The sequence below is a fragment of the Phasianus colchicus genome, chromosome 4, assembly GCF_987193195.1.
Source record: "Phasianus colchicus chromosome 4, bPhaCol1.hap1.1, whole genome shotgun sequence".
Taxonomy (NCBI): Eukaryota; Metazoa; Chordata; class Aves; order Galliformes; family Phasianidae; genus Phasianus; species Phasianus colchicus.
In genome coordinates, this window is record NC_143439.1 from 48,143,278 (window position 1) to 48,170,716 (window position 27,439).

At 36.0% G+C, this 27,439-nt stretch overlaps 1 protein-coding gene across 4 annotated transcripts in view; it reads left to right on the top strand.

Moving 5' to 3' along the window:
- The window catches only part of CORIN (corin, serine peptidase), a 119,936-nt gene that overhangs the window by 63,047 nt on the left and 29,450 nt on the right, over window positions 1-27,439 (top strand). For 3 of the 4 annotated variants that reach the window (XM_031588552.2, XM_090139477.1, XM_090139476.1), the window contains exons 6-11: window positions 4,098-4,211; window positions 9,530-9,637; window positions 13,210-13,320; window positions 14,218-14,334; window positions 18,083-18,181; window positions 23,902-24,133. In XM_031588552.2, coding sequence (XP_031444412.2) covers window positions 4,098-4,211; window positions 9,530-9,637; window positions 13,210-13,320; window positions 14,218-14,334; window positions 18,083-18,181; window positions 23,902-24,133 — 781 coding nt within the window. The remainder of the gene's footprint in view (window positions 1-4,097; window positions 4,212-9,529; window positions 9,638-13,209; window positions 13,321-14,217; window positions 14,335-18,082; window positions 18,182-23,901; window positions 24,134-27,439) is intronic. The other variant, XM_090139478.1, reaches the window with a different exon arrangement.

Sequence of the window (27,439 nt, forward strand, 5' to 3'; positions counted from 1 at the left end):
AATGCACATATCTTCCTATCAGCAGTTAAAGTTTAAATTTGTAAAAAGAAAGGAATAAATAATAATAGTAATGAAAAGGAGTGATAAACTGCAAAATCAATAAAATAAGTAATCCATGAAATCATAAATAGCATTCAGAAATCTTATTTTTAAGACCAATTTTTTTGAACTTTTAAACACTGGCTATTGCAGTAGTTTTTCAATTGGATGATCTTTTAATTAAGTTTTTCTGATTGCTGATAGCCCAGATAATCTCCCTCTTTGATAAAATCACATGAATTAATTATTGTACATGTCAATAAATTCCTTGCAATGTTCAAGGGCATGAAAGAGCTAAATGCGTGAATAACTGGAGTAAGCTCTTTCAGCCATTTGAAGATGACACCTTAGGAGTTTTTAGCTTGTTTTAATTTGGATAAGAAGCATTTAATTGGAACACCACATTGAGAATGTTAGCAATAGTTGTTTACCGTTTAAGCCTATCATTTTAAGGTGCTGTAAAAAAACAAATAGTTAATAGATTTATTGATGCCAAAACTATAAACTTCAGCACATTTTTTTTCCTCTGCTATGATAATAACATTGCCTTTGCTCAGGTTTACCTTTGAATTTTACAGTAACTCAGCTGGATAGTTCAAATCTTTCTCTAGTGGCTCTTGGTATACTTTACTTTTTCCTACATGAGCTGTTGTAATGCACAAAATACAGAAAATACTTAAGAGAATGACTACAATGTATGTAAAGAAGTTAAGAATTTTCTTGACCAACTATACTGACCTAATGCAGATTTCATTTTGTCCTGTTTGTCCCAAGCATCAAACATAATGAAAATTCTTGTGACACTTTTTTTTTTTTCACATGGTACCTGGTCTATCTTTCAGGACATTGGTAGGAATTTACAGAACTTGCTTTGAGAAACAGCTCAGAACATAGACTCAGGTGGAAGAGACTCTAGTCAATATCTGATTACAGCCAGGTATTTATTTTTCTATAGTCAGTGACAAAGTAGTTATACACATCCAATACAGAATTTCAGAGAAGGCTTTTAAAATCAGGAAGGTATTATCTTTCTCTTGTACCCCTGCACTGTACACTACTGGACAAAATGTCTGGCATACAGCTAGGTAAAAAATGTAATGTGATGGGTCAGGCTCGAAGGGTTATAGCAGGGTTATAGTATTACATCAGGCTGGTGGTTGGTCACTGGTGGGATTCCACAGGTCTCCATTTTAGGGCCAGTTCTCTTCATTGTTTTTATAAATGGTCTGAATACAGAAATTGAATGGACACTATAAGTAAGTTTGTGGATAAAACAAAATTAGGATTGATCCCCTCATGAACAGAGAGGCCTTGCAGAGAGATCATGGCAAATTGGAGGGCTGAGAAATCACTGGCCTCATGAAGTTTAATCTGTTGAGTGTGGGATTCTGCACATGGTTTGGAGCAGCACTGGATATATGTACAGACAGCAGTAAGAGAGACTGCAGAGCAACCCTGCAGAAAGGCATCTGGATGTTCTGTTTGATGGTGTTTTAAATATGAGTCAGCAGCTAAAAGGGCCAGCTGTATACTGGGGGGCATCAGGCCTAGCATTGCTAGCCTGTCAAAAGAAGGGATTGTCACTCTCTGCACTGTGCCAGAGGTTGGTTGGGCACTGGAACAGACTCTCCAGGTCATGGCACCAATCTGCTAGTGTTCAAGAAGCATTTGAAAAATGCTTTCAGACATAGAGTTTGGATTTGGGGTGGTCCTATGTGGAGTTGGACACAACTGTTCTTGTTGGGTCCTTTCCAATTCTGGATATAGATATAGTTCTGTGCACTCACTTAAAGCAGTGAAAAAAAGTCAGAGTTGGTCTGTGTATCTGTAACACTGATACTGATCAGCTACCAGACCAGAAAGAACGATATGGGATTTTTTTGAGAGATAATTTTTTTTTTTTCAGAATTGTGTAGTTTTTCATGTGAGAAAACATTTGCAGCTGAAGGATATCTTTCTCCAAACACTCTTTCTTTACTTCTGTTTTTTTAACATTTTATGTCTTTCAAATTAATTTTTTCTTCCAATATGCATGCCTTCTTATTCTTTGCCTGTTTCAGTTCCGGATTTGACTGGAACTTGAGGGCTTTTTAGGCCACTTCACTTTATTGGAAGAGAAGATCTCTTGCATTCTTCCACCACAGAGAGGAAGGAGTTGTCAGCTTTCCTAACTGTGACTGTGATCCTAGTATCAAAACTTTCTCTAGCTGACAGCTACATGTTGCACTGTACCACAGGGTACATGGAATATAGGAAGCAGGTGATGAAAATCCAGAGGCAAGGGATTCCTCTGTGCTATTTGTGACTCTAAGAACGCCTATATTGAATCAGGTTAAAAGTCCACCTAGTTTGTAATGCTGTCTTCAAAAGCTGCTTTAAAACTACATGCCCAAAGATGAACTTTTCTTACAGGTCTCTGTTTGCTACTGAGTGCTAAAACTTAGAGAAGAACAGCTATGATTATGATTTCATTCTTTCCCTTGTTTGCCTATACTGTACTCAAGATAAACAGGGAGATGTTCACATTAGAGAGTGTCTTAAGATGCTTCTTAGATGCTTCTTAAGAAATGAAGAAGTGGATTGTAATGGAACTCAGAATGGGTAGAAGCAAAATAGGGTAGGGAAGCATTAGGAAGGGAGAATGAGAGTGATTTACAAGCGCATGGAAACATTTCTTTCTGCAATTCAGAAATGAATATGTGACTCCCGACTATCAATAAACAAATCAAGATGGTTCCTCTGATAGTTCGTTTTGATCCATGTCATACTTATACTGTTTTCTTCTTTGCACATGCAGAAAATTGTATACAGTTCCAGCTTCAGAAGAATGTAATGTGTCAAAGTCAAGTGATGTAGCATTATCAAACTTAAATAGTCTTACTTGTTTGATGAATTACAATTTTTTGTTCATGTGATCTTCTTTCTCATAGACAAAGACCTGATATCACTGTCTGTGAGATAAACACTTGTTAGTAGGGAATTAGAGCCCATATTGAGAAAGAATGTCGTTTCTCCTATTGTGCTTTCTACCCACAGAAATCAGAAGGTGCATGGTATAAGGCAGAAAACTGGACGAACAAAAAGATCAAATTACAATAAAGAAAATATAATGTTATCATACAGAATGAGATTCTCTATCATTTTTTCAAAGACCAGGTGTCTCTTACTTATTTTGAACACCTTCCTGTAAAGTTAGAAACCTTTAGAATAAAATGCATAAGTAGTTTTCACTTGAAAAACCATAGCTCCATTACACAAATGGAAAATAACATTTTTATAGCATAATCATGGTCAAGTGGAGAGTTCATGTGGAAGCATAATAGGAAAAAAATGTAAATTATTCAAGTAAGTTTTTATTACAAACAAGGTTTTGTGTGTCAGTAGACAAAAGACTGCCCTCTTCCTTGAGGATGATAAAATAATATTTTGGGCTTAGAAAAACACGTTAAAACTCTGCAAACACATCTCCTGATGGATACTCTAAGCTCTAGGGTTGTGGTTTTGGTGTTGTTTTCTTTTTTCTTTCTCTATAGATATCTCAATTCCCTATATATTCAATAGCAGTGACGGTTGTCTTCTAGTGTTCCGAGTGTTATAAGAGATTGGAAGAATCCTTCCCTTATAGAAAATGTCTGTGCCATGAACTGTTAAGCCTTTTTGCCTTGTACAGTTTTTACCAGGTAAAGTTTTGCCTGAACAAGTAGACTGGAAAGATCTAGTTGTTGTTAACAGCAATTGGATATTTGATCCAATGCATCTGTTTAATGGAAAGTGCTGGTTTAATCCTAAAGTCAGTACTAAAAGAATTGCTCTGTAGAGGTACATTTTGGAGTTAAAGTTTGATTGAATCTCACTGATAAACTCAGTCTAGATACCTGTTTTTTAAATAACAAAATTTAGATAAAAATGCCAGCTTGAAGTTGCTTGAAGTTGCTTGATTTGGAGTTTGTTGCCTTAGTGTATCAATTACAATATCATTTTCTAAATATCTTTAATTTCTGCTTATTTCTTTAGCACATATTTAAAATCTAACATATTCATTCTTTGTTCATTTCCAGCACTATGTGGAGGAGAGGAGAGTTTCCTGTGTGCCAGTGGAATCTGCATTCCAGGGAAACTGCAGTGTAATGGCTACAATGACTGTGATGACTGGAGTGATGAGGTCCATTGCAGTAAGTTTCCTATGGTCTGCAGAGTTCTGTTGAAGTACTGAATCCATTCAGAGAAGCCTAAAAACTAATTCCTGTTGGAACAGGATAAGAGCTTTGTACAGTATTTGCTTATATCATCATTTGGACTTTCTCAGCTGACACTGAGAAAGCCACTCTTGCTGCAGAATGCTTTAGATCTGTTAAATTTATGACAAAGCAGATTTCGTTATCAGCTTAGAACTGCTATTTCTGAAAGAAGCCATGTGGAAATCATAAATATTTTGGGGCTTCTTATTTAAATGAGTTGTTAGCATACAGTTCTAGTAGCGAACTGAAAACTGCTAAGTGTGTCTTTTTCCTAGCCCTTTGCGTTCATTTTATAGCAGAAGCAAAACCATCTGCTTAGAAAGTTCTCTTGGCCTCAATACTGGATGTGGTTTATTTAAATACATCTCAGTATAGCGTGCAGTAGAGAAAAAAAAAAAAAGGTACATGCTTAATACTTATTTCATTCTCTGTAGTAGTTTATAGAGTACAAGTTTTCTGTGTTGACAAGAACATCCTAGGACTACTACCACCTTTAGAAAAGCTGAGCAAATTTATAATATGAAAACAATGAAAAGAAAAAAAAAAATGAAGAAAGGAAAATTTGGAACATGGACTAAGTAGGGACTGCAATAGGACATGATGACACAAAACAGTGCTGTGCATTCAGACTTTGAAAACTATCAGAAATGGGACTGAATTTCTGTGCAGTCTATTTTTCCCTCAGAGGATTTGTTTTGATTAATGATGTAAGGAGCCTGGACATTCCAAGACTCCTGAAGCCACTTTTGAGAAAGTTGATGTAGATTTTATCTGTAAGACTCCAAGGGATGGCTGCAATTTCCTCAGGATCTCTGTATGAATAATGCTAGAGCTTGCTTTTTGCTTAATAGCATTTTATTTGACTGGAGTTTTATATATTTTCTACTATTTAAAAAGTACTGCATATTTTTATTTTTGAAAGTATTTTTGAAAGTATTGCATATTTTTATTTTTGTCAGCGTCAACTTGAGAGCTATGGCTTTCAAGTTCCATTAGAAATGGGAAAGAAGAAATTACTAATACAAGTATAAAACATTACACATCTTGAAAAATCAAGAGTTATAAAAATCATGAGTTATTCAAAAATACCTATAAAAGAAAGCCTATCTGTAAATGACACAGAGTTTATAGGCAGATATATATATATATTTTATTAGATCACCTGGTAAGTGTTGGGCGGAGACAAACTTTTGTCAAATAATCATCAGTTACATGGCAGAAACAGTGGCCTTGAGGTTGGTTCTTTCATTCAAAATTTGGTTCCAAACAACTCAGGAAGTCTTTTTTTAGCCAGTTGTGTTTTGTACTCTTTTGCCCTTGAGAAGTTTTTCTACCACAGTAGAGCCTGATCATGTGTTTGCTCCCCACCTTTTTCTGCGCTCTTTCAGTTTCTGGTATATTTCAAAAGGCTGAAGGTTGCTGGTGTAATTGGATGCATTAGAATGTTTCAGATTTTATAAAAGATTATATCTTATAAAAGATTTTATAAAAACAATATCTTGAAAAATGTTTCTGTAAACATGCAGTAAAAATCTGAATTGAAATATTTTTGTTTGGATTTTGATTTAAACATTGTGTTTGTGACCTAAGCATAACTACTATTACTTTTCTTGATATGAGAATGTGCTGCAAAATAATTCCAGTAAGATTCTGAACTTCTCATATTATGGTTGACCTGTAACTTTGTTTGAAAATAAATTTAATCAAATTATTTTTTTTTTTCTGTAGGAAATTATCTTTGAATTACTTAATGGGAGGAACTTTTAGTTAAAGAAGGCAGTATTTATCCTCAAAAATCTGATTTCATTCGCTTGCAGTCATTTTCATTGATTTCATTCTCTTACCTCCAGCATGTGTACAAGTGGCTGGGCCAACATCATTTGTGTTTAATGAAAGGATGAAACCCACTAGCTTTTGAGTGATCATAATGCCTTGGTTTCTTCTTGATTATCAAAGATAATTGTTTACACGTGTCACTGCAAGCCATAGAATAGAATAGAGTGCTTTGTTGAATTATGTTTTTATTTACTCCTAGAGGTGACAGAATTTGTATACTGAACTCTATCCCTTCTCTTTAAAATAAACATAATAAAGTGTAATGGACAAGTATCTTTAAAATGGAAGATTCCTAAAGCCAAATTTGAGTATGGTTAATGGTCAGAAGCATATATGATCCAATAGTGAACTTGTGAAGATTAGCTATAAGTGAACAGAGATGTAAGGGTTGCTGAATGCAAAAGATAGACCCATCTTGAAAATATACTTGACTTTTGTGGAGTATGGAATGCAAATTTTTATTTAAGTTTATGAAAACCGGGCTTGTCTCATCTTTAACAAAATTTAAGTTGACCTGATTATAGATGAAAAGTGCAGACCGCTCATTTTATTCTTATAAAAGTAAGCGTTGTTGCCAATACCCTGATGGAAATATATGTTAAGACCACAAGATTTCCATATTCACTTATTCCAAGTGAAATTTATTTCTTTGAAAGGAAATCTGTATTCTTTTTTTTTTTTTTTTTTTTTTTACCCTGTGTGGGCCTGAGTGCTGCCATGTTCTAAATGTCACTGCTTCAGCTACGGAGGTTATGGATGTAAACATGACTGGGGGCATGGATGAAAATTGAAAAGTGAACTTACCCAGTGAAGCATCATAGAAAAGACAGCTTTGTTTCATTTGCAGAAAGAGGAACAGAAGGACAGAAACTGCCAGAATTATGAACTGATCAATAAGGGTAAATGTTGCCAGAGTACTTCACGCTGTTGCAGATTCAAAACAAGTAACGTTTAGAATTTTACTCTCAGCTGGCTATTGTTCTGCTTACATGAAACTGGAACTTACATATTTTCATTTAGGGTTTTTTTTTTTTTTTTTTTTTTTTTTTTTTTTTTTTTGGTATTTACTGTTTCATGCCTTTTATTCTTTTAAAAGCTAAACTATTGACTAGAACACTCACGGCCTCGCCATAGTATTCTATTTTATGTCCTGCAGCACTGTCTTCTGCATTGTGCTATAAATTCTATTTGGACTTTCTAAGATGATGTGAAATCAGTAAAAAGCATGAATACTTCTGTGGCAAAAGGGCAAGAAATTATGCTAGTTCAAGTTCTAAAGTTCAAGTTGGTAAAGCCTTGAGAAACTTAGCAGTTAGAGCACTTGCTCAGGATGTGAAAGACTTGGCATACCTTGATGTGGAGGGTTCAAAATCCCACTGCACACCTTCTGGGAGAGTTCTGAACCTGTCATTGTGTAATATACCAAGAAGGACACAATTCTTTCAAATCCAGATCACTGTGCAATCCTGAATGCAGGAGCCCCACACCAAGAGGAGATAAATGGTAGCCTGATTATGTTGTTTTGAGCATCACAACTGAGGTGTGAGACCCATGCTCTGGTACCTGCCCTCTGAGCAATTTTCTTATGCTGTACAGGAAAGACCTTGTGTAAAAATGTCTACACAGTGGCATAGCTTCAACTGGTAGAAGAGTTAATCTTCCCAGACATTCTGTATCCTAACATTCTCCCTGGAAAATCCAGATGTGAAGGAAAAGCTTACAGGAGGGCAGTGAAACTAGGTCACCCACTTTGCAGCTATGTGTAATCAAAAGTTATTACTAGTAGAATCAGACACCACCAACCCTACTTTCTGTTCTCCACTCTTTCTTAACTAGACTTCATGTTTTTTATTGAACTTGATACTATTCATATATTTTGGGTATTCTCAGAATATTTTTCAGAGATTTACTGCAGATCTCAGCCGTAGAAAGAAAAGCTAAACTTGCTTAGGGCTGTCAGTGCTAAGAAGACCGGGTTAGATGGGCCCTTAGCAAAATGATCTAGTGGGTGTCAACTCTGCACAGAGCAGGGGGAATTGGAATGAGGTGATCTTTCAGTTCCCTTTCAATTCAGGCCATTCTATGATTCTACGACTTCCTTGATAAGAAGGTATCAGGCTCAAAACTGTGTTGAAAAAAGTTAATCCTTTGAAACCAGTGTAAGGTCAAAGGAAGTCTATAAAGCAGGGTAGCTCCAGCTCTGTCTAACAACCACATCAGGTGGTCAGTTTTAGGAATCTAGCCCATGAGGACCACAACCTTACTTGATAACTTTGTGTGTATAAATTAATAAAACATTTTGTTCTTTATCTGCAACCAGGGCACTTTTCTTCACTCACTGTTAGGAAGCTGGAACTCTAGTTCACTTTTTTACTATTATGGAAAAAGTATTTCTTTAATGAAAAAGCAAAGAAATGAATGCTATTTATATGATAATGGACTATTTTGTTTAACTCACCAACCGTTGTTTCACAGTACTATGTCTGGGTGTGGCTGGTTAATATGAGAAAACAAGTATTTCACTTGTCTAGGAAAAGCTATTTAAAAAACAGGCTCTTCAATAACTCTTGTCAGGTTTGTGCTCAAGGCAAATAATAATGTAGAAGATGTCAGTGAGAATTAACATATATCTTCATGAGGTTGTTGACTGTGAATTTCAAAATGGTTGAACAATGTTTTAGCCTTGAACATGAGGTCATGGTGAGATTTTTGGTATAATTATCATTCAGAAAACAACGTACACTCTGATTTCTTCCCATCTTGCAACATATTCCTTAATTTTTTAGTCATTAATTCCTAACAGTGCATTTATTACTGGAAAAGGCATTCTATGGTGCCCTCAGACATAACCTGCAGTCAAATAATCTGTGCCTTGAAATCTTGTCATGACTGTCTTGGTCAACAAGATTGAAATGACATTCATTTTTCTCCCATCTCATCTGATTCCTTCCTTGCTTACCAAGATGGAATCTGTAACCAGAACAAAATGTTCCAGTTCCCTAGTACTTTTCATAATTCATTTCCTTCAACAGCTTGAAAACATTTTGAGTACTCTCTTTACTGTCTTACAAAATTTTTCCCAGATGACTGCCTTGCGTTTACCAGTTTGTGGAAGATGAAAGAAGAGCAAGAGAAATAAAATACACTTTTTATGGTACAGGGACTGGTATCACCCGTTGGTATTGATCATACAGACAGAAAACTATTGGTAGAAACAAAAGGAAATATGTCTAAAAATGTGTATGATTTTTCTTTTACTTCTATATTAGATTCTAATGAACTAGTAAATGCTGCAGACCTGTAAATAAGATGGTAACTCTGTCTAGTCTTGCTTAAATCAATAAATTCCACTATTTGTGTTTTATAAGAAACCTTTCCATTATCATGTTAACATTTTATAAAACTTTGTTTTGCAGACTGCAGCGATGATTTATTTCATTGTAACACAGGAAAATGCCTCAATTATACCTTTGTTTGTGATGGGTATGATGACTGTGGAGACCTTAGCGATGAACAGAACTGTGGTAAATGGACTTTTTGTGCTTTTCTCATTTAAAAAAAAAATATAACAGTATTGATAATAAAAGAGTAGGATACTCTATTGCTACTGTTTAGGGCTAAGTAAAAATAGTTCTTTCCTGTTGCTCCCCTTTAGATATTGAAAGGCTACTATCAGGTCACTTTGGAGCCTTCTCTTCTCAAGGCTGAACAGCCGCAGCTATTTCAGCCTGCCCTTGTAAGGAGAAGTGTTCCATCCCTTAGAGCATTTTTTTTGGCCCTCCTCTGGGCATATTCCAACATGTCTATGTCTCTCCTGTACTGAGGACTCCACATCTGGATGCAGGATCATTGAATCCAACTCTTGGCTCTGTAGAGGACCACCCCAAATTCAAACCACATGTCTGAGAGCAGTGTCCAAATGCATCTTGAACTCTGGCAGGCTTGGTGCCATGACCTTGGGGAGCCTGTTCCAGTGCCCGACCACCCTCTTAGTGAAAAACCTTTTCTTAATCCTTAACCTGACCCTCCCTTGACACAGCTCCATGCTGTTCCCTCAGGTCCTGCCGCTGTCACCAGAGGGAAAAGATCAGTGCCTGCTCCTCCACCCCACTCATGAGGAAGCTGTAGGCTGACATGAGGCTTCTCCTCATTCTCTTCTCCTGTGTCCAGATCAGTTATAAAAACTTTAACTGCAGCTCTGGGGTATCCCACTGTTAACTGGTCTCCAGACAGATGTAAACCCATTTAGTATGAGCGTTTGAGCCTGATCTGTCAGTCGACTGTTCATCCATTGTATTGTGTACTTGTCTAGCTGTATGCTGGACATTTTGTCCAGAAGGATACTGTGAGAGACTATATTGAAAGCTTTACTGAAATTAAAAATAATAATAATAGTAAAAATATATACATATATATGCTCGCTTCCCCAGGTCAATTAAATGAATCTTGTCACAAAAGAAAACTTATGTTATTTAAGCAGGACTTTCCCCTGGTTAACCTGTATTGACTATGATCAATGACTGCATCGAGAGGTCTCCTGATAAGCCACATCCATCAGTATCTTTGGATGAATCCCATTGTAGCCAATAAACTTATGTACATTCAACAGGAACAGCAAATCCGGCACAAGTTCAGCTAGGAGTTTACCATTCCCTCAGTCATGGTTCTCCATCTTGGAGGTCACAGGGTCCATCATTAGTGTTGAATACAGAGACGAAAAAAACATTAAATGTCTCTGCTTTATCTTTGTCCCTATTTGTGAATTGTCAAACCTCATAAAGTAATGGACAATGTCACCTTTGATCTTCTTTTTGCTCTTAACGTACTTTAAAAATTTATTCTTTTTGTCCCCTACAATACTGTTTGGTTTCAATTCTAAGTTATCTTTGGCTGCATGAATTTTGTCTCTACAATGGCAAACAATGTATCTGTATGCTCCTGTTCCCTGATATTGCTTCCAATCAATGCCCATACACTTTCCTTTTCTGACTGAGTTCTTAAAGAAGGTCCTTGCTCAGCCAAGCAGGCTTTCTACCCTTCTTCATTTCTGAAATGAGAACGCCTTTTTCTATGCTTTTAGAGGTGGCTCTTTGAATGTGACCTTCACTTATGAACCTTAGTATGTCAAAAGCAGATTCCCAGGGAACCTCACTAAGTAGTTCTTTGAGAAGCCTGAAGTCTTTTCTTTCTATATCCAGTGTCAAAGTTTTGGTAGCAATTTTTTAAGTCATCAAAGATTTGAAACTCCACTATCTCATGGTCATTTCGTGTACAAGACCCTTTTTGTTTACAAACTACAAATCTACAAGTCACCTTTCTTGGTTGGTTCCCTTAGTACCTGTACCAAGAATTTATCTGCAATGTGCATCAAGAATTTCCTGGACTTGTTTGTGTCAGCTGCAAGATTGTGTCAGCTTCCAGTTAAAATCTTGGAAGCTGAATTACCAGATAAGGACAAAGGCAGCTGATCTAGAGATATCCTTTAATTTCTTATAGGATAATTTATCAATTTTATCATCCTGGCTGGGTTGTTCACAGAAGGGTCCCAGTACAACATCCACTTTGTTGTTTTTTTTTTTTTTAAATCCTTAATCCTTATCCAGAGACTCTCAACAGTGTAAACAGTGATGACAAGTACCATGCAGCCCAACCTTCCCATTGCATACTATGCCAACCCTCTGCTTCTCTTGCCCTTCCTATCCCTTCTGAAAAGGCTGTCACAGCTGTCCTTCACAGCACAGCAGTTGTAAGACTCTTTCCTCAAGTCTCCCTTATGCTAATAATGTACCTCTGGGACTGAATGAAAACTTCTTGCTTATTCCTTATCCTGCATGCATTAGAGTAGAAACATTTCAACTGTGCTAAAATGTACTAATGCTCAGCATACTGTGGAGCAGAAAAAAATACCTCACTAGGATACAATCCCTCAAGTCTTCCTTTGAGGAAAGTGTATCCAAGCAGGCACCAGCAGACCAGGTACTTTGTAACCATTCCCTGACAAAAAAAAAAAAAAAAAAAAAAAAGAAAAGAAAAGAAAAGAAAAGAGCAAACAACAACAACAACAACAACAACAAAAACCAAAAAAGCAAACAAATCCAAATTCTGCCGGTGACACCAGCCTTGGAGTCAGGTACTGATGTGTCAAGTCTGCTTGTTTATCCCCCAGTATCATTCTCTGCAACTGGAAGGATAAAGGAAAACACTGCGTTTCTGTGTACCTTATCCAAAATCCCTGAAGGCTCTGAAGTCTATTTAACTTATTCAAGATGTTATGGTTGCTCTTTCTAGCTTGGCTGAATTTGACTGAGACTAAAGTAAAACATAAGAGGGTACATATTGGTGATGCCAGCAGTTTCAGATCTGAACTGTTCTTACACAAGCTTCATTATGAATTTGCATATTTTGATGAAAGAAGTGATATTTCTTTTGAATTCTGTTTTGAATTGACTTTGTAAATTCTGCCTCAATATATTTGTCATTCTGCCATGTTTACTTTCATAGGCGAAGAATGCTTTGCCATAAGAAAGAATAATCTTCGTATGTAAATATTTGAAAACTTTGAAAGCCTTATTTTTTTAGCTTATGTTCCCAGTATTGTACCTGAGAAAAACTGTTAACTTCAAAATAGTTCTTTAAAAACTTTAAAGTAATTCTTTAAAAGTTGAAATACTGTTTTCATATTTTTTTCTTTTACTTTTCTAGGAAAAACACAGAATTTTGAAACTAAAAATCAGAATACGTTTTTTGAGTTTGCTTTTATATTTCTTCTTCCAGTTAGAAATAGAAACAACTGAGAGAAATGTGGTTTCTCTCAGAATACAGCCAAGAGAAGGAATGAATGCATCGCTATCTAAGTTGAATTTACTAAGTAGAATTCAGAACATATTTAACATTAATCTGCAAAAATAAAAAATAAATACGTGAAGAAGTATAAAACTTTCATTGTAATTTACTTGTATAATGGCATAGCTTATGTGCATAGAACAATTAATTGTCCACTAACAGAAATTATGCATATGGTAGTTTATTCTCCAGTTATGGTTTGTTTGTTTTGGTTTTGATTTTTACTTTTTATTTTGGTTTATTTTATTTTTAGATTGTAATCCAATGACTGATCATCAGTGTGGAGATGGAAGATGTATAACAGCTGACTGGGTATGTGATGGTGACCATGACTGTATAGACAAATCAGATGAAATCAATTGCTGTAAGTTCTCTTAATGTCTAAATGAGTTTTTTTCTTTCTGTAAGAATCAAAATAAAAATCTAAGATGAGAAGTACTCCTATATACTGCTTATAAGGCAAAATCACAATTTTGCAATTAGCTGATGATTTTTCTGGTTGCAGCAAATTGAATGTTTGTTAGTAATGTTGAGAAGTACCAGCATTGCCCTGTGTTTCAGCTTTTTGTCAGTTACAGATTATTGTTTAGTTAATTGTAGTGTTCCTGGTAATGATAATGAATGAAAGCATACATGCTCTTTAACTGTAGGTATTTGGAGTTTGTTACAGCTTTATGGTATGTTTATATGCTATTTATCATACCTCGTGTGATTTCCGTCTGCTTTAACAATGATGCTGTATATCTACACAAGATCTCTACAAGGATAGTGATTCAGTTTGCAAAATCAAGTATTGGAGAACTAGCTGGTGTTTTAATATGAATAAAGTTGTTATAAGGCACATGGTTATGCAGTTTTTGATTCTAGTATCTTGCTGCCTTTCAGTGCTTGATCTTGCAACCAGTATTGTACAGTTTTGTCCAGAATCTAAGAAACGAATCTAGGTCAGGAAATATGTAGGGGGAAAAAAAAAAAAAAGTGGCAAAATTTTTATATCAAGAAAAATGTTTTCTTTTCTCTTCAAAACAGCTGAGCCTTCATCTCAGTCTGTTGCTAGTACGTGACACATACAGTTTCAGTCCTTGTAATTAAAGCTCAGCTGTAGGTTATTGAGACATATTCTACACATAATGTACCTTGCTTAGTACTTCAGTACTAAGCAGCATATCAGCTCCTCCTAAATTTACTTCATTGTAAAGTTCGAAATAATTGAGGCCTTTACTGATTGATGATCAGGATACCATTTTTGTTTTTTTTCCAGCTTGTCATAGTCAAGGTCTGGTAGAGTGCAAAAATGGACAGTGCATTCCTAGTGCATTCAAGTGTGATGGAGATAACGACTGTAAAGATGGAAGCGATGAAGAAAACTGCAGTGAAAGTAAGGTTATACCTCTATTTATTCTTACTGAGCCTGTGTTGTCTGTTTTCCAAAGTGCCATTAGCTGAAACTGTCTGTCAAATAGACTTTCTTTGCCTTTCAGATAACACTTTTCAAAGCTGTCAGGCCTCTGCTTTCACAAAGTTGTTAGTCATTATTAGTCTTTACAAATATTAAAAAATTGATAGAATTGAGGTGATATTTTTATCATAGCATCTGATTACCTGATTGATTAGCTGTTTATTGAAATAAAGAATATATATCCACTTTGCATGAAGTGGTTAGAAGCTGATACCCAACGAGTTTGTATCGTATTGGGTGGAACCCTTTGTTAGGGAGCTTACAAACAGGAGGGGAATCAACTCTTTGAAAGCGTTGATAACAGCAAGACAGGGGAAATGGTTTTAAGTTGAGGGAGGGGAAATTTAGATTGGATGTCAGGGGGAAATTCTTTACAGAGAGAGTGGTGAGGTATTGGAACAGGCTGCCCAGAGAGGTTGTGGATGCCCTGTCCCTGGAAGTGTTCAAGGCCAGATTGGATGGGGCCCTGGGCAGCCTGGTCTAGTATTAACTGATTTAGTATTAAATGTGGAGGTTGGTGGCCCTACATGTGGCAGGGGGGTTGGAGATTCATGATCCTTGAGGTTCCTTCTAACCCAGGCCATTCTGTGATTCTGTGAACCTTCTCAAGAAAATGTTATTTGCATCAGAATTTGTGAGTCAAAGAAAAGAGGTTTTTATAAATGTAATGATGAGTTAGTGTGGCTAAAAGATACTATATGGGAATTGAAACCCTGAAATATGATTTTCCAAATAATTTTGTCATGAAATACATTTGATTGTCATGATTTCAGCATTTTAAGGTATTGTTCACGTGTAATTGATTTGATTCTGGAAAAGCTTCAAATTGCAGTTTTTCTTTTAGTGAGATAAACTTCAATGTATTTCTCTTATGACTTATTTTTAAGGAACAGTGGAATTTAGTTCTTTTAGAAAACTTTAATGCTTTCAGGCATAATGGTAACAGGGCAACCTATTCAAAAGATAGCTACACTACACGATTTCCTAAGCTTTATTTCCTTAGAAACCAGTCTGAGAATCCTTTCTACTCAGCCCCCTCTATTGTTATATTTTGAGATCTTCCTACTTTAGTTTAAACATCTCCATTCCAAAAGAGAACCTTAAGTACACAAATTATCATCATTCTTCTCTACAATTAGTGGAGACAATGAAAAAAGGTCTTGCAGGAAATTTCTTTCAGACTGGACTGTGGCAACTAAAAACCAAGGATGAATTTTTGTCTTTATTTCTGACTGCCTAATTTCACAAAATACTCAGGTGTGTTCTTCATCATTCCTGATGTCCATCCTCAGTTTTATTCTATAATATCTTCAACTTTCTCTTTCTCTTGGCTGATAATGTGATCATTTTTAATGTGAGAGAAACACAGTAGAAGAAAGAGATAAAATGGGAAGTACAAAACTATTCAGAACATTCTTGAAGCAAACACACTCAAACTTTTAAAACTCATCGAGCTTAAGCATCTTAAATTTATTTATCCCTAGTAAAAGAGAATTTCACTGACACTTTGATGCATGATATGGGCTAGAAGTTAGTAATGTAATTCTCATTGCTTTTTGCTTTTTGTTTCTGTGGGTATTTCAGAAATTGTTAATTTTTTATTTTATTTTATTTTATTTTTTTTGAGGGGATATAATGAGCAGATGTAAAATCAAAGATGCTAAATTCAGAGGACTAGAAAGATGTTATAATTATGCAGTCAGTAATCTCACTGTATACTAAAAGAGTTATCCATTTAGCATTAAATTGCAATGCTCAAAGCTTTTTAGTACAGAAGGTTTTCTTCTTCCTTTATGTACTCCTTGAAATGCAGAAAGCTCTGTCTGATATTTTGCAATATTCCATAGAGCAGAAACCTTCCTTTAAGCAGTCACATCCTAAATTTTCCTGAGAAGATGTGGACAAAATTTGGACTTCTTTAATTTCTTGCACAGTCCATGTAAAAACTGAACAATTATAGTTTGTAACTTCCTTTTGCATTATGTACATGTGTGCATATGCAGTTAATTTCAGCAACTAGAGAAAATGTCTTAGGACATATGAAGCAGAGAACTTTTTGTATTTAGTGTAACTTAAAAACCTGAAATGTCTAACAGAAGCAGTGAAGTTATGACTAAAATGATCTGGAATAGTCATTTTGTTACAAGCACAATGAATATGAGAAATCAACATAGAAATGTGAATTCAAGATATTGATACATTGCCACTTGTCTGTATAAGGATACAAGGACATTGTGTAACAGTACAAAGATATGCATATAGGAATTACAAACTAACATTTCTTGATCTATGTCCAAATGAGAAAAACAGTCTCCTTCTCTACATGCCTTAGGGAAATTAAATTTCCTTCAGAAAAGGTAAGGTATGACATTTATTAACATTACTTCTGTCATTCATTCTGTGAAAATAGAAATCTAATATGAATGTACTCACAGCTGGTTCTGTGATTCCCTCAAAACACAGGGTAATGTGTTTATAGAAATTCACTGTTGGCTGTGCTATATCAGAAGAATCTACACTGTAGAACAGGGAGTTCTAAGTTGTTGAGAAACTTCCACCATAGGATAAGAAGGAGATGAAACACACTTTTAAAATGAATTTTAATGTTAAAATTCATTATAGCTGTAGCAATAAGATTTTTCCTTACCTTTCAAGTTCCATTTTGTAATCAAATTCTCCTAGTCAATTACTACAGCAGAAGAATGTATTTTTGCATTATTTTGATAGAAACCGTTTATGAAAGAAAGTAAGCCCACAGAATTAGGAAAAATATAATTGCAGCATCAGTTCTTTGTAATAGGTTACTGGTTTCTTCAGCATCTTCTGTATCCCCGATGTAAGGAAGTAATAACTGACTAATGTTCATGAGCTGTATGCAGTAGAAATACAAAGCAATTGTTGCTGTAAACCATTCAAAGGAGGATGAAATGAAAAAATCAAAACTATTCAGTCTCTGTGTACATGAGTAATAAATTACTAATTTTGCAAGACCCATTTGGAAGAGTGAATTTAATGGCTTGGAAAGAACCTATGATACGGACAGAAAGCCAAGGGTTTGTTAAAGAAGCTAACTATCCAGGAATTTTGTTCATAAACTTTGTTGATGAAGTACTGATGAAGTACTGTTTTTGGTTATGCTAACATCCATCTTTTGGGGTATTATTATTATTTTTTTAATAATTATTTTTCATTACCAAACATGGCAACAAAGTTTCATCTCTGCCAACTTTTTTTTCAGGATAGTTTTATTGTCCACCAAAACAATCATGAAATGAGAGAAAGATCAACTGTTTGGCACTGGAGAATAATTTCCTGAGAGTATTCTTTTAATTAGTATCTATTGTTTTATTTGAAATCCAATTTACATAACCTTTCATGCTCTGCTGCAGGCTAGACCATGATGGATGGCTTTCAGAGCTCCATACATCTCTGTCAGGATTTGGGAATATAAGTTATCATATTGAGGGATAAAGTGACATTTGGACAGTTTTGCACACTTGTATTCCTTATCCTTCATTACTGCACTTTCAGTGCTGTAGGGTACTTATTCAACTATGTAAACAAAATAATAAATTGTTATGAATCTCTGTATTTTCATATCACAATGCTTCAGTCTTCTTTATTAGTTTGGTACAACATTAGAATAGTAAATTTCTATTTTTCTCAGGTCAAACCCTCTGTCAGGAGGGAGACCAGAGATGTTCTTCCTGTCCTGATCCATGTGGAACTTCTCTCTGTGAGATGAGAAACAGCCAGATGAACTGCAGTAAGTAGGTCACATGCTTCATACTGTCACTGTTTTAGGGTGTGTTAGATAATGAAGATGCAGGGTAAGGCACAGTAATACTTTCGTTTACTATCTAATGTCACAGTGTGTAATGATTACCTGTTGAAAAGGGCAAGGCTGAAACAAGAGTTTCATCATAAATCCTTATATAAGAGATACTTACAATATTTGACATTGACATATTTTTGCCTTTTGTGAATTTTTGATATGTTCTTAATGAATGTTTACAGTAATACCTTTTCTTAATGCCAAATCAAGCCCGTTGTTTACGTAAAGAAAACAACAAAGTGTGAGATAAGGATTTATGTTAAAAATACAGGAAAGCATGATATTGTGTTTAGTGGTCTGAGAAGTTTCAGCCCTTTTCTCAAGGAAGAATTTTGATATTAAACCTGGCTAATCTAGTTATTCTTCTGACTAATATGTTCATAGAGGATCAGGGTATTCCCCACCGTGTATCTTCCTTTCTATATCCTGTACCATACAACTCTATGCAAGCCCCTCACACCCACTGTTCACTTGCCCTTTAAACTAGGGCAGAACTTTATATTCAGAAAGATTTTTTTAAATTAAATCTTCAATTCAGGACACCTCAGCACATAGGCAGTGTAAGCTTGCCTTTACTTACATGTGAATGTGTAAATGTGAGGACGTATCCTGTAATTGGTTTGTAAGCCTGAGCAATACCTATTGCAAGTTATCGGTTGGTACTGCTAGCTTGTTTGGATAATGCTACCTATGATGTTGCTGCATTAAATTATAGTAGGATCTTAGATAACTTGTGTTCGAATGGATGCAGAGAGAGCAATTGCCCAAACTCCTGATCAAAGTAGTGCCAAATGGATAATGCTGTCCAGGATCTCATGAAGCTGAATTTCTAGGATCGCCATAGACCAAAATTCCAGAAACTTTCTTGACAACCTGTTTGAGCATTAGGCCTCCCTGATGGTAACATCCTCTTTATCCTCTTTACCTTATGTGGAACTGGAATTCATTGAGCTCCAAACTGTCCTTCACCTATTAGCTTGTCCCTATACTTCCAATAGTCTGACTCCATTTGCTTTACAACTTTCCATAAGGTAACTGTTAACAGCAACTAGATCTCCCCTTAGCCTTCTATTTTTATGGCTGAACAAATCCTGTTTTTGCAGCCTCTGTCTGTATAGTGTATATTTGTAACATATGTTTCTAACCTTCTTTGTGGCACACCACTGACCTCATTCCAGTATGTCAATGTCTTTCCTGAATGAGGGAGCCAAAATGAGACATAATACTCCAGACATGCTCTCACCACTGCTGAATATAAGCAAATTACAGTTATCTTGTCATGGATAACAGTCAGGATAATCAAGCATGTTTTTTTCTGTGATAAATTTGTGCTGGCTGTTCCAGATCACACTTCCTCGTGTGCAGCCATCTTCCGGAAGGATTTTGCTTCATACCCTTCCTCTGGACTGAGGCTAGCCTGAGTGGACTGCTGTTCTCTGAATCCTCTTTCTTACCGTTCTTAAAGACAGCTATGTTTCTTGCCTTTATTTTCCAATCTGATGCCAGGGTTTCCATGACCTTTTGAAGATGGTGATAAAAACCAGCCTTCCAATGAAATTAGCCAATGAAAATTGAGATAGAAAAGACAATGAATACCTTGGCCATACTTCTAATCATTAAGTACTCTGCCCCACTGACCGGCAGATCCCCATCTTTCCCACCCTTCTTTTTACTGCCAGTGTACTTAAAACAGCTCTTCTCACTCTTTACATTTCTCGATAGTCTCAAATTTGGCTGAGCTCTGAGATCTATCCTTGTATGCTAGGAAAATGTTTCTTCATTCAACTTCAATGCTCTTCATGTTCATTGTCCTTCAAGCTGATATTGATGTAGTTAAAACCCCCCACAAGTACCAGGGCTTACAATCACAAGGCATCCTCTAGCTCTCTAAAGGTGGATTCATCTACCTCCTCTTTTTCTAGAGGGATTTGTTGTATATTCTTAATGTGGAATTTGACATCACTTTTGTTGGCCTGTCCTCTGATCTATATCCATAATCAAATTATCCATGTGAGAGAAAACCTTCCATGGTTACTGGAACAGTAGGATTTTTTTATTTTTTTATTTTTTAGTTTAGTCACCTGTTCTTCTTCAAGAAGTACTTAGAAAATGTTATGGAACGGGAAAGAAAGTATCCATATAGCACAAAACTAATAAGAAGCCGGTTTTAAAAAAAAAAGCAAAAAAAAAAAAAAAAACCAAAACCCATTTTTATAAAAGGTTAGTAATTTAAATTTTCTTGGTTGAAATCTCGAATATCTTATTTGAATTATATCAGTCATTTTCTCTTTTGTGTCTCACAATTTGTGGAAGATTATTCCTTGCTTACTGAGCAGCAAACAGTATGTTGTGGAATACATATAACAGTCAATGAGAAATAGAACACTTCTAGTGGAAATATTTCCTTGTTGTATTTTGGTCAGTAGTCTGTAGCTCTCAACAAGAATAGTACATAATCTGAATTAGACTTTTTCCCTATCCAGTCCAGTAAATATGTAATTGTTTATACAAAATAGAATGGTTAGTGTATTTGGGAGAGATTTTTCTGGTACAACATATGAAAGTACTATGGTCTTTTTTTCATGTTACTATTGCTTTGCTGTAAGACTAGAGTTACCTCATCTTTGGTAAGAGATGAGAAATGCCATGGAAAAATTCCCATGGAATTTTTCATTTTTGACAAAGCAGTATTTCTTAAGTTATAGATGTCTTCTATTGGAAAATTCCTGGATGAACATAGGCCACATTTGCAATATTGAATATGATGAATGTTCTCAGTATGTGATAATCTCTGGTCAGTTTAGGCTGGCTTTGTAAACTGGTTACTGTGTATTTCAGATAACAGAACAAATATCTGAAGAGATGTATGTTTGCACATAAATAAAGTAGATCCAGGCTGTTTCCAGTGGTGTGAGCACCAGTTGAAGCAGAGGATGGTCTACCTGAATGTCAGGAGATTCTGTTCTAACAAAGCACTGGAAGAGGTTGCCCACAGAGGCTGTGTGGTCTTCACCCATGATCTTCAAAAGCCATCAGATGTGATTGTTGGCAACTAGTTCTGGGTGGCCGTGCTTGAATCATATAGAGTCGCAAGGTTGGAAACAACCTGCAAGATCATCTAGTCCAACCATCCTCCCATTACCTTTGCAACCACAAGCTACTAAACCATATCTCTTAGCTCCTCATCCAGACACCTCTTGAACACTGCCAGGGACGGTGACTCCGCCACCTCCCTGGGCAGGCCAATCCAGTGCCAGACAATTCTCTGAGAGAAAAAGTTCTTCCGTATGTCTAACGTAAACCTCCTCTGGCACAACTTGTGGCCATTTCCTCAGGTCCTGTTTGTTGCCTGGGAGAAGAGGCCAAACCCCCCTCCTCATCACAACCTCCCTTCAGGAAGTTGTAGTGTGCAATGAGGTCTCCTCTGAGCCTCCTTTTCTCCAGACTAAACAATCCCAGCACCCTCAGCTGCTCCTCATAAGACATGTGCTCCAGATCCCTCACCACTTTTGTTGCCCTTCTCTGGACATGATCCAGGGCTTCAATGTCTTTTTTGTAATGAGGGGCCCAAAACTGAACATAATACTCAAGGTGCGGCCTCACCAGTGCTGAGTACAGGGAGATGATCACCTCCCTGCTCCTGCTGGCCACATTATTTCTAATGCAGGACAGAATTGTGTTGGCTCTCTTGGCCACCTGGGCAAAGTAGAGGTTGGATCAGATGACCTACAGAGTTCTCTTCCGACCTAAACCATTCTGTGATTCTGTGAAATATTCCGCTCACTTCTGTTGAAATTGTAGTTGGGAGAATATCAGAAATTGCAGTTGTTACCACAAGTGAACAATACATCCTCATATCTAGTATAATATATGATGCTACTGTGTTTGGAACTAATTCCTGAATAGCATATAGTGCAATTTCATAATAAAAATATGGAGATATTAAAAATAGATATAAATACATTAGAATAATGTGCAATGGATTCTATCCATTGTTCCCCACTCGTTAAGTTGTATCATAAATGGAGCAGCAAGATCTCTGAAACTAGGATTGACATCAGAAGGAAAGATTAACATTTGGAGTTCTTAAATTTAGTCAGATGTTCCTATGGAGTGCATGTTCTGATTGTTACTCTGGCTGGTGACTATAGGGGATTGGGTGTAAGATTCAAGGTAGTTTTTCCAAACCTATAAAGGCACATTTGCACATGATTTGATAGAATCTTTCTAAATGCGGTGTGAAAATTTGTAATGACAATGAAAACACGCGAAGAGCTGTTCTACAGGGGCATTTCATAGGGCTAGATTTTATTCTAGAATTTACCTAAGGCACTATATGTTTTGTAAGGCATAACAAAAAAGACAACAATATTTATGTATTTCTACCCTTTACTCTTGAAAATATTATGTTATACAAGCTCTTGGAGCACTGCATGTAGTTTTGTGTTCATGAAAAACTGAAGAGTATGTAAAATTCTGTAAACATCAAGAGAAGATGTTTACTGGGGAAAAATTGAAGCACAAAGAACGAACAGATCCGAGTGCAGCCGTGTCCCTTCCTACTCAGGATATTCTATATGCTATAAAATTCATTGTGAAGAAAAGGAAATGACTTCCATATGAGTAGAATTTTTGACAAATGATGCCTTTGAACAATCTCATACACTGTAAAGCTGGGACTAAGTGACTTGAGACAACAGAAACAGTTAAATATTGGCAGTATGCAATGGTTTAGTAGGGAGAAAAAGCTGTATCCAAACTGAGCTTCATATTCCTCACATTAAAGAGGTAAGTACTAAAGAAGGTTATAATAGCAAATATCGGTTCAAGAAATACCAGCCACTTGCTCTGTTTAGCTCAATAGTTGACTGTTGAATCTTAGGCAATCTGATCACATATTGTACTGACAACTGACATTAGCAACTGTCTGGACGTTGTTTTCTGTTGTGATGGAAAATTGAAAAAAATTGATTGCAAATTTGGGAAGAAATGCAAAATCTGTTCAATCTTTTAAGGTTGAAATGAATTGAATTCAGACAGTTCAATATGTAACAACTCACCCGAAAATTGATTATTCTTATATACAGATGTAGTTTGTGTAATCATATGGACTGTTAGCCGTTGTATTTATTTTGCCCTTGTTTATCATTCCCATTATTACTAACTATATCTTACTTGAATTAAATTATTCACATTCAGACCCTTTTATATTCAGTATTTCTGCAATTTGTCCCCATTCTTCCTTCTTGTATCGGAAGATTCGAAGACTATTGCAGATCTTGCAATGCAAGATTTGGAATGCAAAATCAAAGAGAAATAATATTCTATTTTTTATACAGAGATATTTTATATTTAGTCTCTTTCCCTAGAGATTTTCATGATCTGACTGGAGAAAGGCCTGAGAAACCTCACTTGTCCTCAGAGCTGACCATGCTTTGATCAGGAGGTTGGACTACAGACTTCCTGTGGTCACTTCTAAGCTGAAGTACCCGATGATCCTTTAATTATCATTGATAATTGCCCTGTCAGTATGAGACATGTAACATAGCACACTAGTAGGAAGTGTGTTAGTGTTATTTCTTCTATAATTCACTTAAACTTGAAACATGTTTCTTAATTTTAATTTTTAAATGGTTTTATTTTTGTGAAAGGTCAGTGTGAACCAATTACTCTGGAACTCTGTATGAACTTGCCTTACAACTATACTAGTTACCCAAACTACCTGGGCCACAGGACGCAGAAAGAAGCTTCTGTCAGCTGGGAGTCTTCTCTCTTTCCAGCCTTGGTTCAGACCAACTGCTACAAGTACCTTATGTTTTTTGCCTGTACAATCTTAGTACCAAAATGTGACCCCCATACAAATCAACGGATTCCACCTTGCAGGTACTATACTATACTTAATTTATTTCTTAACTGCCATTGTCTATCATATTAAATTTTCTGCCTTCACTGAATATGCCAGAAATTTTGTTTTGCAGTTCCATGGAAAGAAGTTTCTGAAGTATATAAAGCAAGGAGAGAAACAGCAGTTCTATTAAATGTCAAAATGGATAGATTGGATATTTATTATGGAGAATTTTCCACTTCAGCTTGATTAGAATTGCATTATTATGATAGATATTTAAACAGAATGAATTAATCAGATTTGGAAATTTCTTATAATACTACTTTGCATTTGTATAGCACTTTATCTATGGAAAGCCAGAGCCAAATACTATTAACAACATTAAAGATTTTAATGCATTATTGTCTTTCTGAATTAAAGGATAGTCATAAAATATATTGTCAGATTAACTTTTCTTCCACTCTCATCAATTAATATCACTGTACCTTTAAGGGTTATGTCAAAAGAGATCTGTTCCTTCCCATGCTGCGTTTCTCTCTTTTCTTGGTCTGCCCTGCCCTGCCCATATGGATTAATACCTAGTGAACTGAAAGAAATTGCACTGAAAATTGCAATACATTTCCTAAGGATTCCTACCATGTAGCATTTGTTGACAAATAAATAACGTTTATTTGTCCAGTGATATATACCTTCTTGTTATGAGTTGAGATTGAGACACAGGGAAATTTACTAAGATGCTGATTTATTCTCACTTAGGGACATATCAGGTGGGTGTTAATATTATATATAATGTGAAGTTAGAGACTAGTTTGTGCAAGCTCTGTTTCAGGTTTTTGTGTTTGAAAACAGTCTTTATTTTTTAAAGAAATCACTATAATGTATAAAAAAATCGGACTCATTTTAATATAGAGAGACTAAAATTAAATTATAGGCTTTAGCAGCTACATACCTAGCTAACAGATTTTAGGAAGTATTGCAATCTAGTTGAAGAATAGCAGTAGTCTTCAAATTTAAAGCATTGAACAGAAACATGAAGAGGAACTAATAAAAAACATGGAATAGTTTAGTTTGAAGAGGACCCCTGGAAGTCCCAGCTTTCTGCTCAAAGCAGGACTAACATCACATTTACATCATATTGAATATGTAGCATCTCAAATCCTAGGACTGAAAGCTCTTCTTATAGCCGCTACATATCTGTAATGAAAATTTTTTAAAAACTTAACTTTATATTTCTTTCTCCTTCAAGAATGGAGTGATTTCTCTGCTTTGTGAAGTGTACTCTTTAACTGACAGAAAAATCAAATTAATTTGATTGATTGTAAAATCATTTGAGTTGGAAGGGAACTTTAAAGGGTCTCTTGTTCAACTTTCCAGTAATGAACAGTGACATCTACAGCTAAATAAGTTTGCTTAGCCCTGCCCAACGTGACTTTGAATGTCTCCAGGAATGGGGCATCCACCACATCTCTGGACTACCTGTTCCAGTGCTTCACTACCTGTTTCATAAAAATCTTTTTTCATATATTCAACCTAAATTTCCCTTCTTTTAGTTTGAATCAGTTTTCCCTTGCCCTATTACAACAGACTGCTGAAGAATCTGTTCCCTTACTTCTCTCTAATAGTCCTGCATTAGATACTGAAATGCTACTTTTGGGTCTCCCAGGAACCTTCTCTTCTCCAGGCTGAACAGCTTTGCTCACACAGCCTATCCATGGAGGATAGGTGTTCCATCCCTTGGATAATTTCTGTGGCTCTCACATCTCTCCTGTACTGAGGAATCCACATCTGGATGCAGTATTCCAGGTGTAGTCTCACCAGCGCAGAGCAGAGGGGCAGAGTCTGTTCCCTCAATCTGCTGGCCACACTTCTTTTTATTCAGCCCAGGATATTGTTGGTTTTCTGGCCTGCAAGAGCACATTGTTTGCTCATGTCCAGGTTGCCAGCCACCAGTAGCCCCAAGCACTTTTCAGCAGGGCTATGTTCAATCCTTTTGCCCCCCAGATTTTATTGGTAGTTAGGGGTTGCTGTGTCTGGGGTTGCTGTGACCCAGATGCAAAACTTTGCAGTTGGCTTTGTTTCAACCTCATGAGATTTGCCTCCACTGCTCAAACCTGTGTAGGTCTCTCTACATGGCATCCCATCCCTTGGACATGTCAACTGTAACACACAACTTGGTGTCATCCACAAACTTGCTGAGTGCACACTTTATCACATTGTCAATGTCATTGAAGACATTAAAGAGAATCAGTCCCAGTAATGACCCCTGAGGGGTACCACTCAGCACTGATTTCCATCTGGACATTTAGCCATTGACCACCACTCTCTGGGTAAGATCTTCTAACTAGTTTCTTGTCCATCAAACAGCCCACCCATATCTGTCCAAATTGGAGAGAAGGATGTGGTGAGGGGCCATGTTAAAGTCTTTGCTGAAATCAAGATAAATGACACCGGTGGCTCTTCCCTTGTCCACTCATGCAGTTGTTGATTTGTTGACAGTACCACAACAACTGCAGGTTTTTTTGAGATGAGTTTTGACTAAGAAGTTTAGAAAGAAAAAAATTAAGTCAGTATTCTGATATTCCAACTGTGAAATTCAGTAAGAAATGTGGGATGGATTTAAAAAATAAAAATATTACCAATTGGCATTTTTTCCTAAAAGCGTTTCAATAGGCTTTCATGTGCCATGGGATAAGCACTACTTTGAAGATGACCTACATTTTAATTCTTTTACCACAAACTGACAACTGAATGGCTAATCAAAGCTTTTAGAAAAGGCCAATTTTGTCCAGAAACGCACAGAGAACATGCGAATGACAGAATCAGTTTGGCTATTTCAGCTAACAAGATCTTTTTTTTTTTTTTTTTTTTTAAATATAAACTCAGTATTATTATTTCATTTGTTTTAATCATCAGTGAATAAAATAATCTATGCAATTCAGAAACTTGAGGTCTTAAAATGGTGTGAGTCGACATGTTTGATATTGAGACAACTCTTAAAGGAAAGACAAAACTATGAACTATGTCATATCAAACTAGATATGAATGAATTGACATTGATTAACTAGGCTGCAGTTACATGACTATTTTCTTTAGTACATTTTGTCTCATTTCATGTGGACATGCTAATAGAATTCAGCCTGTACTCTGTATTCAGAAGCTATTAACAGACTAAAAGCATCATTTTAGAATTACAGGCTAGATGCTTTGCATTCTGCTCTGCAGAGTATGTGGTAAATAAAATACACAGCAATTATAATATAGTGCAGCACTGATGTCTTCATTCTAGCTGCTGAAATCAATGTTGAATAACCTGGTGCAGAAAAACATTGGCTCTTTCATATAAT